This window comes from Notamacropus eugenii, chromosome X (genome assembly GCF_028372415.1).
Source record: "Notamacropus eugenii isolate mMacEug1 chromosome X, mMacEug1.pri_v2, whole genome shotgun sequence".
Taxonomy (NCBI): Eukaryota; Metazoa; Chordata; class Mammalia; order Diprotodontia; family Macropodidae; genus Notamacropus; species Notamacropus eugenii.
The window spans coordinates 47,079,040-47,099,343 of record NC_092879.1 but is presented as its reverse complement, the minus strand read 5'-3'; the positions used below and the strand labels follow the sequence as shown (position 1 = coordinate 47,099,343).

Genomic DNA, 20,304 nt, shown 5'->3' with positions numbered 1-20,304 from the left:
TGAATATTCATTTTGTTAAAAATTTCTTTTATTAAAAGGTATGGCTCTCAGGGAAAGTGGAGAAGGGAAATTTGAAATGCAGGAAGAAGTCTAGGTTAAGTAAAGCATGAGTCATCAATAAAAATCTATTTCTAAAATTGAATACTTCATAAATGACAGCTTAACATACAAAGAAAGTTCATCATATTGTTACTTTAAATGTGACCAAAAAGCAGGATTTATATACACCCTTCAATTTTCCCACCTGATAAATGAGGAGTTTGAAACAAGATATATAATGTCCCTTTCCAAAGAGAACATTCTGACTACAAAGCTGTAACTAGAAAAATACTTTCTGTGAATGTTTGCTCTCTGTATCTCATTTTAAAATGATAGACTAAATCTAGGTACCAAGCCAGAATAATCAGACAAACACAAAAAAGCTCAGTTCAAAGTGGTCTAGAAATATTTAACCCATTTAGAGCCTTGCTTTCTACATGTAGTAAGTGGAGTCACATACAAACTTAAAAATAGCTTTATTTTCCCTTTTAATTTCTATTCTTTTTTGGAGTAACAACTAAGATATTTGAGTATCATACTTCCCTATAAATTTTAAAACTATCACTTACATACTAAAGTAAAATTGATTAGGTGGCTTCATATGTTGACTATGAAGAAGTAAGCTAAGACATTTATTTGCTCATAAATTGTGTACAAATTTTTTTGCACTGGTTTGCAAGGAATGCCACTAAGTACATTTAATTATAAAACATAATAGGGATTTGTAAAACAACTGGAAGATGATACAGCTGATTAGAACTTTAAATAAAAACTGATCTTCATGCAAGATCTGAAAGACAGGTCTCAGTTTGGGGCACTCCAAAGTCACTATCACTAATTTAATTATAATTTTATTTAATCTTTTTGCCTAATAAAAACCACTGTTTACAGATGAAGAAGTAAAAAAAAATTTAAAATACAGTAGATTACAGTATTGGCTTATCCATAAATTTCCTGATTAATTTTATTAACATAAATGTGAATTTAGTTATAAGCAGCAGGGACAGGATAAAATAGCCATATATCTGCAGGGTAGTTCTTTTTAAAGTCTTTTCATGTATATGGCTTCATTTAATTCTCATAAAACTAGTAAGATAAGAATCCACTGATGACTTCAACAACCATGTAACCCAAAGCAAAGTCAACAAGCATACTTGGTATGTAGAACATGTCTATGAACAGGTAATGTCTACACTTGCCACCTGTCATTCCTGCCTGCTTTTGTGCTTGTCACAGAGCTAGAGGAAAAGGTTACACCAATCAGGAAGAAGTCAGGCCCACTCCATTACCATTAAAATATATTACTGATCATTGATGAAAAAAATTTAATGACATAGTACATCATTTCTACAATAAATTATAAATACATTAAATGGCTTTAATCCAAGTTGAGCCTGTTCTACCAGAAGGAAAATTTGTCAAATTTATCTCTCTTTTAAAAGTAGCAATGAAGATGTTGAACAGTATAAAAATGCCAACTAACCTCACTTTCTAAAAAGAAAAATACCAATGTCTTGACCAGATTGGCATTTGGGCTTTGTCTTCCCCTCCTTTTGAGGATTCCATCTTCTTCGGGATCTCTGCGACTAAAAAGCCTGCAACCAAGCAAACAATTTACTATTTGAAAAACAAGCATTTTCCTAATTTAAAAAAGATATCTTTCAAATTCATTATGACTGACAATTTAAGAAAAGACAAACACACTTCTCTTAGTCCATAAAATAGTCTGTGTTATTCCCATGTTTAGAAAGTAGACTACTCTTATTTCAATCTCCATCAAAATCTTTTAAAACTGTTCAACTTAATAAAATGAACCATGTTCTTGATAGGGGACATTTCATGTCTTTCAATTCACCAAATAAAGGTTTTTATCTTAAAGGTACTTCACTAATTTTTTTCAATCTCACATCCCATGACAAAAAAGGAAAAAAAAATTAATTCAGTTTGAGGAAAAAAACTACAAACAGACTCAGCAGTACATTTCTATGGATAATACAGCGTTTTATTTCAAAAAAACAAACAAAAGTAAAATTAAAATAGGGTAACAAGAGGAATACATGGTACTAGAACCTAATATATTAAAAATTAAAATTTTTTCTATGTAATTCAAGTAAAAAAAACCTCATGAGGATAACATCAAAGCTCATAAAAATTTCTGACTCCACGTAGTTTTTAAGTTATTTCTGAACACAATCACACTAATTTCTCATAAAATTTGCTCAGTAATCACTGAATTCCATTACATCTTCATTCTCCCTATTCTGAGGTATCACATACTTCCCACCCCCTCAAATAAAAACAAGCTAAAGAAAACAAGTGAAAGAAGCATTTAATAAGTGCCTACTATGGGAAAGCTACTATGTATGCTAAGTGCTTCATAAATACCTCATTTGATCCTTCAAACAACACTGGAAGGTAGGTTATCTCCATTTTAAAACTGAGGAAACTGAGGTAGACAAAGGATAAGTTATTTGCCCATATTCAAAAAAATACTAAATGTCTGGGCCAGAACTGAACTCAAGTCTTCCTGACTCCAGATTGAGCTTTACTGCTGCATCACCAAACTGCTCACCAATTCTTAAACTTCTGCTGATAGCATCTTAAAAGAAAATGCACGGCTCAAATCTTTATTGTTCTAAAACCTCATCAGGGAAATTTAGCAAAGCTTCTATTAAGTCAAGTGATACAGAAAATAAATAACTAGACAGAAGTAAATCAAGTTCAATAATCACCATAAGCTTTATTCTAAAGATCACTCTACTGAAATATATTTTGAGGTAAATAAAAACAATGAACACATTCCTGGTTTGGGGTAGAAAGGGGCTCCAGGCACTAACTACTTGTGTAGTCACACACACAAAAGCAGTAAGAGTCACTTCATTACTTGGGCCTCGGTTTCTTCACATTTAAATGAAGCCAGAGAACTATATGGTTGGCAATTTTTGTTACAGCACCAAATCAAATGAGTTTATCATTTTTTTGAAAATAGCATTGAAAATGATCCAGTTTTTTTAAAGTAATAATAAATATGAAGAAAAGCAATTTAACATTTCCTTAAGTGAAACACTGTTTTGATTGTGATTTTTAAGACATAAAAAAATATAAATGCTATGCAATTTACATAGAGAAACCTAAACTTGACTTACTTTTTATAAAGAAATTCTCCTGCTGCTACTGCAACTGGCCTGTGGGCTGAATAAACCAAATGGTACACATTTTCACAGTCTTCTGCAGTAAGAACTTCTTCACTACTCCTACAGAAAAAAGTATCAGGATTCACTCATTTTTCAGTTTTTAATTTCAAACCATAGTTCAAAGACAAAAAAAGACACAAATGGGACTTCCCCTCAAAATTGACAATTCAAAAATAAATGAAATTAGCCTCATTCTATGTTAGCAGGCACAAATATCTACTTGCCCTGATCAAGTATAAAGTTCATTATTAATCAAAGAAAATGGTAGTAATATTGGAATAATTATAAACAACTTAATTAAATGACATGACAGGGAAAAAAACTGAAAAGGAGGCAATGAGAAGTAGATGAAAGTCACTTCTGAATTCATCTGTGGTTCTACAACATTGTCTTCAAGTCTTGCAGGTAAAGTGAAGGGCATTGACCAAGAAGGAAACACAGCACTAACAAAGAGCTAAAGAAAGTGAGAGTTCGAATTTACTTTAGAGATCATCTTACAATCAGCTAGGAATACAGAACAGATAATAAGGCAAGCTAAAATTTTTACATCTCATAATTATCTTACTACTTAAGTAACAGAAAGAAACTCAAACTACAGTATTTTGAAAAAAAATATGACTGGTAATATAAATATAAAACATTTATCTCCAAAAAAACCCAAAATAAAAAAAAAAATTGAAAGGCAGCATTTTTGTTACCATAAGCTACGACATATTACCAAAAAGAAATGACAGAAATCATACATGACCAGATATACAGTGAGAACAGTAAATGGCTAATGATCCACTGGTACCAAACCATGTAATATCAAGAAATCTAAAGACAGTCCCTAACGTATTGGGTATACCACATTGTGGAGAAAATATAGAGAGAAGAACAGAATGAAAAGATACATGGGCTGTGCATTATAATGCTGAGGAGGGTACCCACACCGACAGGATCAAAGGCCCAAATAAATGCATAGTATTATCACATGCATCTCACTTTGATGGCAGAAAGAAGCCTTAGACAAGTGGATTTTGCACGCAATTTAAAATGGAAATCTTTCTAAAAAGTCTCACACTTGTTCTGTCTCCTTTCTTCCAAGCTGTCTCCTTGCATCTTTCCCTTCTTTACTAATTGGCTGCAGTCTAAAAAAGTGGGTAAGCAAGGTTATTGAAACCTGACAAAAATTAAGTATCAACAAGTTGTGGTGCATGAGATAAATGGAATATAATTGGGCTTTTATGAATACGAAAATATGGCAAAACTTACTACTAAAACCACAGAAACCAGAACTACAAATATACACACAAAGATTACAACATAAATAAAACAACAAAACAAAATGAACTGAATGCTAAGCAAACACGGTCTAAAAGAGATGAAAAAGCACCTCACTCCCTTTAATGGCAGAGATGGGAGCCTATGGAATGTGGTGCAACATTGCTTATGGTGGCAGACTTGGTTTTTATTCTTTGTCACAAAGGATAACTCTCTGAAAGTGGAAAGAAGGAGTAACTATTGAAAAGATACATAGTGTTAAAAAAAAAATGCTACCACTATTATCTTACATATGCTTTTTGTTAATCATTTCCCAATATTCCCAATCCCCTGGTGAACCCTTTCCTAAAGAAATAGCAGCTAAGTAAGCCAATGGTCAAAATGACTGTCCCAAACACTTCTGAGAGTTTTCTCATCTATCTTACCAATTAAACTGAGTTCAGCTGTCTTTCAGACATTCATTCAATATTATTGTAATTATTATGTAACTTGTTTTTCTTCCTGTAGATTTATTTCAGTTATCAGTCCATTCAAGTTTACAAACATTTCTCCGAATTTCACATTTTCCAATGTATTTATATTTCAATTAACTCCTCAAGTGATGGTCACCATTTCCAATTTACTACCATTACGCTTTAACATATGATCTCATAAGGTTTCTCTTAAACCTTAGTATGCTCAATCATTTAACTATCCAATGCCTTATTACCCAGTCCATGAAGTTTCATTAAGCTGCTTTTCAAAGATGATGACTTCTCGAATTTGTAAGAAACCTCAGAAACCAAATAGTCTTAACCATGCCAATTCTCTCTATACTAGTCAATGCCAAGCCATCTAACACCATATTACAGGGAAGAGAAACTCAGTACCTCCTGATAAAGTTCATTCAACTTCAAAATAGCTATGTTTTTTTCTCAGCTCAATTCCCTTTCCAATTTCTATCCAATGTTCCTAATAACTACTTTGAGACCACAGAACAGATCCTGAGAGAAGCATGCTTTATCCAAGTTCCTCAGAAATTCTCATTTTCCAAAAATGTAAAAAACTAGTTCTAAATGTACTTAAATGACTAATTTTATTCAAAGACTTCCAGACTAGGATTCAGAAGCCCTCAGAAGTAACGGGTATGGTGAACCAGAGCAAAACATGATCTCTGTAAAAATCAGACAAGGGAGTTAGGCTCAGTGAGGGGCAGCTAGGTGATACTATGGATAGAGTGCCTGACCTGACATCAGGAAGAATTCAATTATGGCCTCACACTTACTTAGCTGTGTGACCCTGAGCAAATCACTTACCTTTGTTTGCCTCAGCTTCCTCATCTGTAAAATGAGCTAGAGAAGAAGTGGCAAAGCAGTACAGTTATCTTTGCCAAGAAAATCCCAAATGGGGTCACAGATACAACTGGAACCACTGAACAACAATAATAAAAAGAGGCTCAATGGCTTTAATTACAAACCTGTCTCCCACCCATGCTGCCTTCATCATGTATTCCCCTACTCAATTCAGACAACTTGAAGGTCACCAGTTGCACAGCACCATAATTTTCTCTCTCATACATCTTCCTTAGCCACTCCACTAGTCTATTTTTTCTCCTTGCCAAGTCTAACCCTTTAATGTATACCTTCTAGGAGATTGCCTGTCAATTCACTCCCTGCACCCTACACCTCGAATCTCTCCCTTTCTTCTGCCTCAATCCCTGCTGTACAAAAATATATGCAAATCCCTCCTAGTATCCTGCCTACCCACTCATCAAAAGCTGCTCTCTTACCACTATGCCCTTCTTCATCATTGATGACAAACTAGAAAGGGCCACCAACATCTGCTATCTCTATTTTATCACTACATATTCATTTCTCTCTCCTGTCCAATCAGGGTTCTGATTATACACCTTTACTGAAATTTCTCTCTAAAGGTTAGCAATTGATTTTTTCCTCTTTCTTAGTATTCATTCTCCTTGAATTCCCTGAAGCTTTTGACATTACTAACCACTTCCCTCGTTCCCTAGTTGCATTCTCCTTCCCTAATTAGATACTTCTTGATCAGTCTTCTTTGCAGAACCTTCATGCATAGACTACTTTCTAAGCATAGGTGACAGCTCTAAATTAAAGCTCCTTAATAAGCTGGACAGTTAGTCAATATACATTTATTAAGCACCTAGTATGGTGTCAGGGTATCTTGGAGAGTGGAACAACTTTCAAAGAGTCACATAGCAAAAGAATGCACGTATTCCTTAATTTTTCAGTATTCTTAATTATTCAGTAAACCCTCTCAGATTAAATGCAAGGAGGTGAGAAAGGAGAACAATTTATACATTACGAATAGTTTTGATTCAAAAAGACCATTACTGTTTAATTTTCTCCAAATGGTAAATCATCCTGTCCTGGCTGGGTCTGAAGGGCCAAGGGAGTGTACAGTTCTTGCTCTGCTTGAGACTATTACAGTAGCCACATGCTTCCAGATGTTTTCTATATCTGGTTAGAACTCCCTGTAGACAGCCACTTTTTTAATGAAAGGATAAATCTAATGAATCTAAACTCTGACAAATGCATTTTATTCATCATCAACTTTTTAAAGAATTTCAATAACTAATGTGTACTATGAAAAAAAAGCCTCAAATACAAAGAAAGGTAATATGACAGCCTAATGGGAAAAGACAACATGCAAACAACTATACATAAACTTTGAACTGTGGTGTGTGCGTGTGTGTGTGTGTGTGTGTGTGTATGTGTGTGTGAGAGAGAGAGAGAGAGAACAGGATAAAATAAATATAATCAACAAAGGAAAGGAACTAACATTAAGTGGAACTGGGAAAGGTTTCTTAGAGAAGACAGAATTTTATCTGGACTTGAGAGAAGACAGGGAGACCAAGACCAGGGGGGCAGAGTTGGGCAGGGAGGAAGGGGAGAAAGAAAGACAAAAAACAGACCCTGTTCTCAAGGAGCCCAGTCTAACTGGAGAGACAACATGGAAACAAGTATTTGCAAGAAAGTTACATACAGGACATATTAGAGTTGATCTTAGAGTGAAGGCCCTAACATTAAGGGGGACTAAGAAAGGCTTTTTGAAGAAAGCAAAACTTTAGTTGAGACTTAAAGGAAGCCAGGAGGCAGAAATGAGAAGGAAGAGTATTCCTGGCATGGAAGATAGCCAGGGATAATGTCCTGAGTTGGGAGATGGAACGTCTAGTGCATGGAATGAGATGATGAAGAATCCAGGTGATGACAGTGTCAGCAGAAGAGAGGAGGATTATGTTACAAATGCAAAAATAAAGAAGCCTTGGAAACAGATTAGATATGAGGGATGAGAAAGAATAAGAAATCTAGGATGATGCCTAGGGGGTATGACTGGGAGGATAGTGGTGCCCTTTACAGATAGAAGTGAAGAATTGCTGGGAAAGATAATGACATGCTGAGTTCAAGTTGTCTACAAGATATCCAGTTTGAGATATCAAATAGGACATTGGAGAAACAATACTTATGGAGAGTCAGCAGAGAAGTTGGATCTCACTGTACTGTCTTTCTACACTCTGTTCCTTGATGATATCATCTACTCACAGGTTCAATCATCCTCTATACAGATGAATCCATAATTTTTCAAGACAATTCTAGTCATATAGCACTAACTACATAGAGATCTCCATCAAGATGTCTTGTCAACATTTCAAATCCAAAATATCAAAAAACTATACTCACCATCTACTCTCACAATCAGTATATACTAAAAACTTCTCCATTTCTGTTGCAGACATCAAAATTCTCTCAGGTTCAGAGCCTCAGTCATCATAGAATCCTGCCTCTTTCTCTTTTAACCCTACATATCCTGGAGCCAAATCTTAGTGATTCTATCTCATATTCCTCTCCTCTTTATAAAAATTAACATAGTTTAGTCTGTTTTCTAGACTAATACAAGTTTCTTCTTATTTGATCTCTTTCCAACCAAATCACAGAGTTTCAAAATTCATGGATTTTCACCTATCAGCCAAAATAATCTTCCTAAAGCAAAGATCTGAGTCTATCATTCCTATACTGAAGTCTTAAGTAGCTCCAGACAGAATCTAGGATAAGTATGAACTCCTCAGACTACCACTGTAGACCCGTTGCACTCTGGCTTGAAGGATCCTACCTCTGCAGACTTATATTCCTCTAACATATTCCCTAAAGCTTCAAATTCCCTATAAGTGAGATGTAACCCCTACACAAGTACTCAGCTTAAATACCAGTCTCCATCATAAAGTCTTTCCTGAAATCCTTCTACAGACTCAAAATACCTTTTATTTAGTGATCCAGGTACTCATCACCAACTTGACCCCACCACTCTAAAAGAATGCTTTTGTTTTTCTCTAAGATTCCCAAATGCCTACGGTGATACCATGTACGCCACAGGCATTAAATAATGTTAGTTGATTTTGAATATTTTTTATCCAGTTTGAGACTAACAGTTAATAAACTTAAGCAAGTCAATTGTGACTCATCTCTTTGAATATGTCTGTACATACACATTTATGCAATAATTGTAGTTACTTACTGTAAAACAAGAGTGAGTAATTTTATTGCTTGCACTGCAACGTCATATTCTTTATCAAGGGTCATGGAAACAATTCTATCCTAAGAACAGAAAATAAAATATATTTAAAGGGGAAAGGGATATGAGTAAATAAAAGTCAGTTTAAAACACAGGTAATTTACTTGACAATATCCAACACTACTAACCTTGAATCGACTGGTGAAGAGCTCCAGTTTGGAATTAAGCTCCTTATTGTAATAAAGCCCTTGCAGTGCAGTAAGACACTTAAGTCTTACCTCCCCTTGCTAAATAAAATTCAAAGACAGATTAAAATATACTTAATTTTACATTTTAATCTTTAAGGTACATAATATTGTCAACTAAAATGGAAACCAGCCAGCAGAAAAAAACCTAGAATTCAGCTCAGAAACCCTAGATCGTCTATAAAATCCTTTTTTGACTTATTTTGTGATACTTAGAAAGGGAGAAATGAAAAATTAACACAACCCAAAGGTTACATGAATGCCTTTGGATTATTATTATCTATGTGCATAAAAAATGTTGTACATATTGTCAAGAATAATTTCCTATCCTATAAAAAACTACCATTTATGTCTCTAATTAGCATGAAAGGTACTATATATGCCTAGTTGCCCTTAGATGTCAGTGAAATCTTAACCCATATGAATCCAATGAAAACAATATCTGAGATAAGCCATATAAAAGTACTTTTGCCCTTTGCACTGCTTATTACACTTAAATGTAGCTGGCACATGCAATTTTATATACACATGTCATGTCTGTATATCAATGTATAGTATCCATCTATACCATTCAAGGAATTCATCTTTAAAGTTATATATATTCTTTTCGTATTTCTTGGTCTAAGTCCTTATAAAAACAAGTGTCTAAAATACTTAAGGTATCAGAGGAGTAATAAGTTCTCTCCAAATTCCAAGGATTCCATGAAATACAACTTGAAAATAATTAAAGAGGCAGAAATATGCTGTCAAAAGATATGAGGGATAGCACCTAAAATACCTGATGCCCCTGCACGTTGTATCCAAAGAGCTTATTATGTATAACTTACCTTATCATGCATAGTCCACCCAACGTATTTTAAATAGCTGTCATTAAGAAAGGCATCACTGTACATTTTCATCCATATTCCAATCTCTTCAATGCAAATGGCACGGATTTCTGCTATAGCATCACTGAATAAAAAAATAAGAGAGTTACACATACTAATAATACTGTAACACAGTCTATGTTCATTCAACAAGTATTATCTGGTATCCTCTACATATATACCATAGTAATAAATACCGTGTCAATTACAATTGTAGTATAAAAATAAACAGCGTAGTTTATTTTTATAATAGTATAAAAATTATACTATGCATAGTATAAAAATAAACAGTGCCCAACAAAAACATGACCTGGTTTCAGCTCCAATCACCTCCCCCCCAATATGCTCCAAAATGCTTTCACTTACCGGTATCTATGTACAAAGACTCCTTTAAATATGGCATTCATCATATTTTCTATTTCATCTTGATTTTCTTGAAGCTAAAAGCACAAATACAACACTGAATAAAACTTATGTTCCAAAAGTACAAAATATCTTGGGGGGGCGGGGTGCCCACAACAATTGCTCCTCACTGAGACAAAGTTTATTGTCATACAAATGTGTCCTGGGCAATTGTACTCAATTTTGCTTTTCAAATGTAGCCACTAAAAAAATGTATCCTGTATACTGAAAATGCCTGACTGAAAAACTTCTCTTTGGGCATAGTCTTTCAAACAGAGCAAACTGATGAAAAAAAAAACAAAAACCCATACTTCTCTTTACTTTCTAAGAAATTTTAAAAGCATTATTTTAGTTGTTAAATTAAATCTTGAATTACATAAAATTTGAAGTAACTCATTTTATGTCTGTAAAAAAGGAGTTAGCAAAGTTAGATGAATAATTCAGTGCAAGTAAGTTAGTTAAATATTGCCTATGCCCGGAAATGTACTGACAGCTAACCATACTGTTACCCATTTACCTCTTTCCTTTTCTGCAGCAAAAGTTCCAGTCTATCATTTGCTCGCTTCCCAATCATTTTATTTCGCTCTGCTTCATACTGCCTCTGTGTATTGTCCATGTTAATGCTAAGATTTAATGCCACATTCACCAATGCTGTCATCAACTTCATAGCTATTTTTTAAGAAAGAATCAGAAACAAAGCAGCAATTTCAGATCATTTTAAGCTAAGTTCAAACCTACTATTCACATGAAAAAAAGACAAAGTTCAGGCAGCTGCCACAACTATACTCAGAATTCTCTATTACATTATGCAATTAACAACACATCCTTTGAAGAATGTGACCTTTCAAAACTGACCTTCTTTACAATGATATCTACTCTGTAAGAAAAACTCAAAATCCAGGTTTCAGTTTTTGCCCTTCTTTACTCAAAAAAATTCATTAAACACCCACTGCAAGAGACAGCATGACAGTGAACAGAGAGCCAACCTCAAAAAAGCTTGGAGGACTTCTATTCTCTATAGGTACTCTCTTCTGTACTCTGACCCATGATGACTGTGTGACCCTGGGCAAGTCACATTGACAGAGTCCCACCGTAAGGTTCTGAAGCTGCAGATCTGCATTGGCAGAGAATCTTACTGGGTGCTCCGTATACTAAGGAAATCACAGGTCAGTCATTGCACTACTCACTCTAACCGAAAAAAAAAGTGCATGAGTGTGCAGCATGTGTCTGTGTCTTCAAAAAAATCCCAACAGGTACCATGCTCCATTAAATAAACAAATAAAAGCTGAAGCTGATGGGTGAGAAAAAAAGTTGCTAGATCAACAGGTTCAAATGAAATAAAGGAATTTACACTAATCAACAAAAAAGTGATTTAACTGATATTTATGCAGCCTTTCTTTAATTGTATTTTAATGGCAAGCTTTCATCCTATTCTCAGAAATTTAAAAAAAAAACTTATTCTCAGAAACATTTTAAAGAAGGGGAAAGTAATATGGAATGAAGGAGGTCACATCACATTTTCTTTACAATTTATATATTTATACATATATTTTATTTGTTCAAATAAGGGTCACTGTAAATAAAAGTATTATTAAGGAAAAAGAACAGATTAAGAGAACTTTAAATTTCAGGACAATAACCAAAAAAAGTGTGTTACAGTCAAAGTTAAGAGATTTAATTCTTAAACAAATTAAGATATGAATAATCAACCATAAAATGTTGAGCAGTTTCTATCTGAGCACAATATAATGATGGGAGTCAAAAGATATTTGCTAAAACATCAGTGAACTAGAATCAAGATAAATGGGTTGAAAAAAACTTAACTAAAAAAAAAAAATCACATAATTCAAGTTCTTCAGTATTTTGGATATGGTTATATAATCTATCACTCTTCTATATTTAATTAAAAAACAAATGTGTTCACATGGCAGTAGAAAATTATTCCATGGATGCTGAGTGAAAGGAGCAGAACCAGGAGAACTTTATGCACAGCAACAACCACAGTGTGTGAGAGTTTTTTCTGGCAGACTTAGATTTTTGTAATAACACAAGAACTTCTTACCAAAAAAAAAAAAAAAAATCCCAATGGAGGATCTCAAGGCAAAATGCCTGCCACACTCAGAGAGAGAAATATGGAAGTCACTCACATATTGTAGCAGATCATGTTTGTGTATGTGTATGTGTTTGTGTATCATGTTCTGATTTGTTATACGATTTCTTTCATTTATCTTAGTCTGACTACGTAGCTTGACTATAGTGAAAATATACTCAATAGGAAAGTATATGTAGAATCTATACAGAATTGTATGCAGTCGTGGGGAGGGAGGGGGGTAGTGGGGAGTAGGTGGGGAAGGATAAAATCGCAATTGTATGGCAGTGATTGTTAAACATTACAAAATAAAAAAAATTAAAAAAAATTAAAAAAAAGAAAAAAGAAAATTATTCCATGACTTTTTTTTAAAAGGGAGAGAGGGAATCTACATTTCCTCCCCCCAAAAAAATTCTAGGACTAAATATTAGAAGATATTAAGATTCATGTATTAATCTTATTTCACATATTCATTTTAGTCAAAATTGATAAACACAAGTTGTTAGAAATATGTGAAACCTGTCAGCACCAGACAATGAGGTAGTAACCAATACTATAAATCCCCCTAAGATCAAAGTCTACTATGCAAGGAGTTTCCTAATGCTACAATTGATGGGAACCTAAGGAGAGAATTAAGCTTTGTTCTCTCACTTGGCTCCCTCTTCATATCACATTCTAGAGTCTGTGCCATGGTCCCTGGCCATTTATATAAAAGCTAAGCTTAAAAACAGTACCATCCTTATAAATGGATACCCAATAAGGAAATCAAGGGTTTTCACAAACTGTGTATAACCTGCCATTCCACTCAGCCATTTAGTACATATCAGCCCAAGGTCCAGTAACTTGTATAGTAGAAGAGACCTTCTAGTGATGACAAGATTCTAAATAAAATTAACCTGACAATAAGTCAGTTTATGCCTTGTTGAACCGTTTATCTTACATTCTGAAGCTACACATAGTAAAGAATTAGAAAATGCTAACCTGCCAATGTGCTGGTATGTCGAAATGCCCTGACTTGAGAGTCAGACAATCCTGTAAGCAGTGAAATGACTGTATCCATCATATACTCATCATATATGATACTATATTGACATTGCCTCACTAATACACCAATGAATTCACAAAAACTGGATTTGAATTTCTTCCACTGAGGACCAGCCATGGTGAGTGGATAATCTCCACTATCCTAAAATAAAATTTTAAAACATCAATTTTCTTGGCAAATATTGACAGAGAAAAATGTTACATGTGTAACAAACATTAATAAAGATACACCTTACCTTCTTATTGCACTGAAACCAAAGCAAGGAATAATAGAAGTAAAGGATTGTGAGGGAAGTCTTTTTACCCTGGAAACAGTTCTAGCTTCCAATTATGGGTATTCAAAAGGAGAAGGTAAATACTATGGAGCATTAATAAATCCAAGTGGCCATCATCTACTGTTAACTCAGATAAAGTACAGCAATTAAGCTTAAAATATCAGAATAAGCAAAAAATGTTACAATTGACTAATGTGATATACAATGGTAACATGAAATACAATTTTCCTCTCACATTATATTCATAGTTCATACCCTTAGAGGGGTTTAAAAGTAGTATCTGCATCAACTGACATCACCAAGGAAGGAACTCTAGAATTCTGTGCATATGGACTTTTATCACATTCCTGTTTAACCCACATCTGTGTGTCAAGAGGTTGTTTCACTGAAGAATAACACTTAGTAACTACATAACAGAAGTTCACAGTGTCATATACAATCCTCTTTTCTGTTCTTCTTTGGATAAAGAAATGATTGTCAAGTTCACAATAAAAAAGAAAAATGAAAAAAAAATTGACATTTCAGCCAAGGAGGTATAATACAATAGCATAACATGATAGCTTTCTCCAAAAGAATTTTCAGCTCAATCAAGCACTGCATTTTAAAAGTATAAAGAAACCACAATAGCAAAACTGACTACAATCAAATGCCAATTTTTGGCAAGGAAAGCACAATGGCTACATATAATGGTAATAGCTAATTTAACAGTCAATTCCCTTTTTCCTCAGGATTTCATTACAAACAAAAGGAGTTTTCAATGATAAATTAACTTTAGTTATTTGATTTTAGAATATGTACTGATATATATACTATGAAGAAAAACCTAAAGTGTGACCAATTCCATTTAAAATGTCAATAACTAAAGATATTTTGTACTAGGAAGAAAAGGGTCAGTTGTGCATAAAGTGAAAAAACTAGGCCTGTGGCTCAGTAACTTCTACTAATAAAATAATGTCCTCATCAGAACTGTTTTTAAGGTATTTTAGAAAAAATTCTTAACATTGGGCAACTGAAGGCCCTAGTTATTTTCCCCATTTTTAGAGTAACTATTAATTGAGATACTTTAATTCATCTAAAATGTCACCTAAACTCATTACAAACAGCAGTTAACCTAATTTTTATTCAAGTCCAACTCTGGTGTCCCCTCATGGCACAGCAGTAACTATGAGTTTCTGCTGGCAATGCCAGCACAGCATAAACTCTGCCAGACTGACTAGAAATACAGGGGTCAATGATGCACTGAATGACCATTTCCCAAGGACCAATCTTACCTAAGTTCAAAAAGGACTATCACTAGACTTACTATAGAGTAAACTACTGGATCACAGTGACCTTTAAAAATGTAATAAAGGATTTCCAAGAGTAAATGGCATACACATAATAATGGAACCACAGGTCAAAGCATAAAATTTAAAGTATCTAAACTTATATCACGATTTCTCTTAACTAACATAAAATCTAATATTAAACGGTAAAAAAAAAAACATTAGCTTGATTATTTGTCAAGTACTAGGAAACTGATTTGGAAATACTGACTTGCTCAGATATTTAAACTTTTTGCCTGACTAGCATTTAGATGTTTTATTAGCTCCATCTCCAGAAATTAGGCAAATGAGTTTCAAAATCAATTGCATCCCCTCCTTAGAAAGCAAAGTCAATGTCTTTGGAGGAGATAAAACCAAGAATTAGCTAAGACAGTTTTATAGTTATTTGTGATAAACATAAAAATCACTTTTTCATCAAGCTTCTCAGGTTTCTTTTTTAATCTAGCAATACCAAGTGAGGGAATTGTTGAAGATTGCTAGCCAGTTCTCAAATTCCATTTAGCTGTATACATCTTTCTAATACATTGAATAGGGAATACATCTAAATGAAAATTTCACAGTTGAATACCATGACAAAAGGGTTAAACCATAAAGACAAAATTCTTACTACGTTAATAACAAGTATGTCTTCACAATGAAGATAAAATAACCATTTTTAAAACTCTGGATTATAAAATTAACTTAGTGAACAAAAATGTTATCTTTTATACTTCCTTCTGATGAACAAAGCCCAAATTATGACCACAAAAATTACTTTAATATTTTTTTCCTAAGACACTGATGTTGGCAAAAAAGTATGTATTTAATGGGCAAATGTAATGGTTAAAGTATGTATTAGTGGCTCAATTTACGTATTTAATTTAATGATCAGCTTTTCTAAAATTATTAGAAAATTGGGATATTTGAATAATATTAGATTATAATATATATTCAACTATTAGAGGCCACACCTGAAAACTAAATGTCTTTCAAAGTAAAAATAAAAACAACCAAACTATAGTTTTTCAAAGGTGAGATACTTCAATTTATATAGGATCATTTTGCATTTAAATTTTTGGATACTTTGTTCCCTTCATTTTAACAATAAAACCTAAAAAGAAACAGGTACCCCAATGTATGCCATACAGTCCTACATAACCATAAATTCATGTTATATTGGGAATCTGATTTAATAATGATTAAAACAAAAACATTTGACTTCAATTCAGGAACAAAACAACAATAGCTACAAATGACATTCCCAAAACATTTATTTACCTCATCAAACTCTTCTGTCATCTTTCGAATTATTTCAGAGTTCTGCATGTGCCTAAACATTTCAGCTGTGACAACTCCTACAATTTAATTTGTAAAAAATGAGAGTTTAGTAGGGGATATATTAATATTTATTAATCTGGAGCAATCAATAGGTATATAACAAAATAGATAATTCCACATCAATCATAACACTCAAGCCTAGAATTAGAGCAAAGACAAAACTTCAGAATAAAAAGTAAGTCAGGTACAGAATTATACTTCCGGAAACCTAAACAATCTGGACTATAGCCCAAATATAAGAGAAAAAAATGTTAAAAGGCCTTTTAAGATAGATATTTTTTTTAAATCTCTAATCACTAGATAAGCAGTCAAAGTATGTAAACAAATAGTATTCAAAAGAACTGTAACTGATTAACAATACAAAAGAAATGTTTCAAATCCCTAATGATAAAAGAAACATAATGACAAAAAGGTCCCGTTTACAGCAACATATTTATAGTGGCAGTTTTTGTGGTAGCAAAGGACTGAAAAGAAAGTAAATGCCAAAACATGAAGAAGGGATTAACAAACCATAGTGCATGAATGGATTGTTACTATGATGAAAGAAATGACAAAAATGTTGACTAAAGAAAAGTGAAGCCAAGACTTACATGAAGCGATACAAAGTGAAGTAACTGGAACCATAAAAACAGCAGAAACAAAGACTACAACAAAGTAAATGGAAAGAATAATCGCCACAAAACAATTGAAAATGAGTAAGATGTAAGGTCTGAGCTTGGCCTGAAACAAGAGCTATCAGAAGTGGTACCCTGCCCTCCCTTCTTTGCAGAGGTGGGGAGGACCATCGATCTGTCAGACAACATCTTAAGAATATTTCCAATACATTGCTGAAATTTTTTATCTTTTCTTATGAGAAAAGGCCTCAATAGAAAGGGCTAGGGGAAGTAAGAAGTAGCGCATTAGCTTTGTTCCTCAGGGAAAATCTGAGCCATTTTTAGCACCAAGGAATAGACTTAGAAGTAGTATGAAACTTAGCAATGTGTAATCTTTCCTTATACAAAGTTAAATTCTAAAGACAGTAAAGGGATTAGATGACTGCAAGAAACTGGAGCACAGAAAAGAGGATAATTACAGCAAGGGCATAAATAAAGAAGCTGAAGAGACAACAACCAAAAAACATTCTGGGGCAGTGAGTGCTGGGGCAAAATGCACCTAAACATCTCAGTGGTCCCAGGTTTCATCTCTGTAATCTAAACATAAAGAACTTAAAATGATGCTAGCTTAACAATTCAAAGGAAACTTCATTAAGTACCTTACTCTGTGTAAGAAGTTGTTCTAACAGGGAAACAAAGATTAAAAGAGAAACTAGTTCTTGAGGGGCTTAAAATACAAGGGGAGAGCTGGAGACAACTCCTACACAAATGATACAAGATACAAGAAGAGTGTGATAACTGCCAAATGATCGACCTAGAAAAATCTGGGGATCATTTTCAGCTCCTCTCTTTTCTTTCCTTGGAGGGGAAGGGGAAGGAGAAGGATAAAGGCAGTAAAGGAGGGGTTGAGCAGATAAAGGATTTTTGCTCGGGGGAGACTTCCTTAAGTAGGTAGTACCTCCTAAACTATACCTTCTTCCCTTTCTTCCAAGGCCAACAAAAGGAGATTTTCTTTTTTGAGGGAGTATAGATAAAATGAAGGGAGGAAAAGGTAGGTTGTAGTCAGATTGAATACAATAGTGTCTCACCTGAATTCCCCTCACAAGAAATAGCCTCTCTAGCACTGCTTACCCTGCCCCAGTTCTCACTCCTTTTACAGGTATATCACCACTTTAGATGTTCTACTTGTTAGTGTGCTGTGTGGAACAGAAAACACACATATATGTCTTACCTTTACAGCCTGAACACTGAATAAAGAAGTTGATGAGATCAAGAAGTGAAATATCTCGGTCATGTTTGTATGACTCTATCCAATCATCCACTACAGACTGGAGAAGAAAAAATAGAAAATAGATTTGTCATTGACTTTTCACATGTGCTAAAAAGGGGAATAATGTTACTACTCTGAAGATCTAGTTACGACTCTATCCAATCACCCAATACAGACTTAAGGAGAAAATAGGAAATAGAATTGTTGTTGACTTTTCACATGTGCTTAAAAAAAAAAAAAAAAAAAAAAGAGAGGAGGGAGATAATACTAATATTGTGAAAAGCTAAGACAGTATCCAGCCTGAAAATACTGTCATATAACATTTTTAACAATAAAAGACAGAATCCAATTTGGTAGATGGGATACTCAGAAACACAAAATGAAAAGGACATTCCTATTTTATCTGCAATAAAATAAAGCCTAAAACAATGTCAAATCCTAGGAAAGAAACCATGTTCTTCCCTAAAATATTAAATTTTCTTATTAATATAAGAAAACAATAAAAGGTAATATTTTCATTTATGTTTTCTAAAGTACAGAAACAAACAGTATTTCAAGACTAATTTCAGTTGTATTTTAGATCTAAACTTGTTTCTTGAAGACATGAGATAACTTTAAATAGTTTGATTACCAATATGGTGATGGATTTAGGAGTTAGAAATTTAGTTACATGTGTATAAATTGCATGAGTTTCATTTACCTAATCACATTCTGACCTGGACCCCTTTGCCTGGCAACTCTTCCACAAAAATAACGCCCTCTGTGACCATGGGGCAAGGCACTGCCATTATTTCCTATCTCTAAAAGTAAAAGTTTGGGGCTAGATCTTTTAAGGATTTACTTCTAACATTCTAAAATCACAATTCAATTTACTGAGTAAGTTAGTAATTATTGCATTAGTCTCAATATAAAACACTGGTGAATACAGGTCATATAATACTAAATTGAAGTCACATTCACACACACACACACACACACACACACACACACACACACACCCCCAGCATGGTGCTTAGTTAACTAAAAAGACCAACAAAAAGCATCTATTATTGGTTTATATTTATAAAAGTCTGATGTGGAGTGCAGTACATCCTATATTCAGATACATTATCTCACTTAGTCAAGAATTCTACACAAGTAAATTATTTCACAAGAAATGTCTATTTTTTTACCAAAACAACCAAAGCATATTCTTTAATTTATAATACAGCCCTGTGACTCTCTCTTACCATTTTCTAGAATAGGTTCTTGCCTATCCTAATAATTAGATTATTTTTAAAAATAAGACCAGAGGATTGTAGAGATCATCTATTCCAGCCACCTCATTTTGACAAATAAGGTATTTGAGCCTGAAGAGAGGTAACCCCCCAGATCACACAATAAGTAGCAAAGCCAAGACTGAAGTACAGATCCACTTCCTTTCCCTGGCCTCTTCCTTTTAAATTCTGTTGCTTCAAAAAAGAGATACCTAAGACAAGTAATTGCAATAACCACGAACTTTTTCCTGGATGGACATAAAAGCTTAAGACTTATTTTTTTAAAACTAGGGAGGAAATTGTAAATAGTACCTGCATAGCACTCTTGCCCATTTTGACAACTTCAAACAACATCATGTTTTCCACTCCATTCTGTTGATGATGCCCATTCATTCGATTTGGACCAGAAGGTTTTCCTCCTCCATTTCCACCTTTCCCCTTTTCTCCAGGACCTTTTTTGCCTTTTTTACAAGTCTGTTAAAAATAAGATATTTTTCAAAGAACTTGTATAGTTCAAGTATGCTTAAATAAAAGTTCTCATTGATACATTTAATTGAACTTAAAGAGAATTTCCCCCCCAAAAAAATAAACCCCAAATATTACAA

General features: G+C 33.8%; 1 protein-coding gene across 1 annotated transcript in view; it reads right to left on the bottom strand.

The window, feature by feature from the left end:
* STAG2 (STAG2 cohesin complex component) overlaps window positions 1-20,304 on the bottom strand; it is a 130,945-nt gene that overhangs the window by 41,915 nt on the left and 68,726 nt on the right. Inside the window, exons 4-14 of the mRNA XM_072625877.1 lie at window positions 20,012-20,173; window positions 18,405-18,501; window positions 16,521-16,597; window positions 13,601-13,805; window positions 11,048-11,199; window positions 10,495-10,568; window positions 10,090-10,213; window positions 9,206-9,304; window positions 9,021-9,100; window positions 3,186-3,293; window positions 1,523-1,634 (exon numbers count right to left, since the gene is read on the bottom strand). Coding sequence (XP_072481978.1) covers window positions 1,523-1,634; window positions 3,186-3,293; window positions 9,021-9,100; window positions 9,206-9,304; window positions 10,090-10,213; window positions 10,495-10,568; window positions 11,048-11,199; window positions 13,601-13,805; window positions 16,521-16,597; window positions 18,405-18,501; window positions 20,012-20,173 — 1,290 coding nt within the window. The remainder of the gene's footprint in view (window positions 1-1,522; window positions 1,635-3,185; window positions 3,294-9,020; window positions 9,101-9,205; window positions 9,305-10,089; window positions 10,214-10,494; window positions 10,569-11,047; window positions 11,200-13,600; window positions 13,806-16,520; window positions 16,598-18,404; window positions 18,502-20,011; window positions 20,174-20,304) is intronic.